The following is a 1,135-nucleotide window of genomic DNA, read 5'->3' on the forward strand; positions in this document are numbered from 1 at the left end:
ATATATATATATATATATATATATATATATATAAAAGCTGTAATAGATTATACATTGTTATTCTGAGTTTCTTGCTTAATTAGCAATTAAACAGGGAAGTTATCTAAATATAACCAATTAACAGCAATTAACTCAATTCAACATTATTGGTACCCAATAATCTAGCTGAGTCTCCGCTCGTACTTATGTCTTCATATTTTTATTTTCCTTTTATCCTTAATTTCATTTTCTTCCATTTTATCTATCTTTGAATTGTCAACTATGTTTCTTCAATAACTTATAAATGACTCCGTTGAAGAAAAACCATCATTCACGTTCGAATCTGCTTGAACGTTTTAAGAATGAACGGATAAGTTATCCTTTGGAATCTCGCTGTTATGCTCTCACACTACCAGCACGCATCAGCAAGTAATTTCTTTTCTGATTTCTATAAACAACAGCTCTTACACTGGTGAAACATGTGTTATGAGTAAACTTCGTCTACAGAGAAGAGGTGTTCGATGAAAAACACAAAACAAAAAACAAAAGCGTTCATATATTCGCGTTGGAATCTACAAGAGCGTTTTGAGAATGAATAGATGCATTTTTGCTTCAAATATTGATGATCTGCGAGCACCCTATGAATTACTAGAAATAGCTTGTTTTTAGCAATTAAAAGTCGTGCCTTTTACACCATTCATACCCCAACATGCAAAGAAGAGAAAATTTATATAATTTTGAATATCCCAGCTTAATTTGGCCAAGAAAAAATTGTCTGATGAATGTTTGATAAATAGTTTAATTTAAGCAAGGAATTTGGAGTTATTAATGCGTATTTTATGATTTGTATTCCTTTGTATACATATCTATTCCATTCACTTCTATGCTTAGTTATCTATCTTTGTTCACATAATCCCTCTTACATACACACTTATATACAAACACAAAAAGACAGTATGTATATACATATTTACTCACGTGTTATGGCCATTGATGTACTTGCTTTTTCCACTCGTTCAAAACCTTGATTGTAATAGTCAATGTTAGCACAAAAAGATTTCTCTTCGCCTGGAGCGTATTCTAAAACAGAAAAGGCAAAAAAAAAATGTATAAATAAATGAATACATACATATATACATACATGCATATATATATA

General features: G+C 30.1%; 1 protein-coding gene across 1 annotated transcript in view; it reads right to left on the reverse strand.

Moving 5' to 3' along the window:
- Positions 1–1,135, reverse strand: part of LOC106882048 (voltage-dependent calcium channel gamma-5 subunit) — a gene marked incomplete in the record, with an annotated part of 310,039 nt that overhangs the window by 24,224 nt on the left and 284,680 nt on the right. Inside the window, 1 exon segment of the mRNA XM_052970504.1 lies at positions 958–1,059. Within this exon segment, the coding sequence (XP_052826464.1) occupies positions 958–1,059 (102 nt within the window).

The sequence above is a fragment of the Octopus bimaculoides genome, chromosome 9 (assembly GCF_001194135.2).
Source record: "Octopus bimaculoides isolate UCB-OBI-ISO-001 chromosome 9, ASM119413v2, whole genome shotgun sequence".
In the NCBI taxonomy this organism is placed as follows: domain Eukaryota; kingdom Metazoa; phylum Mollusca; class Cephalopoda; order Octopoda; family Octopodidae; genus Octopus; species Octopus bimaculoides.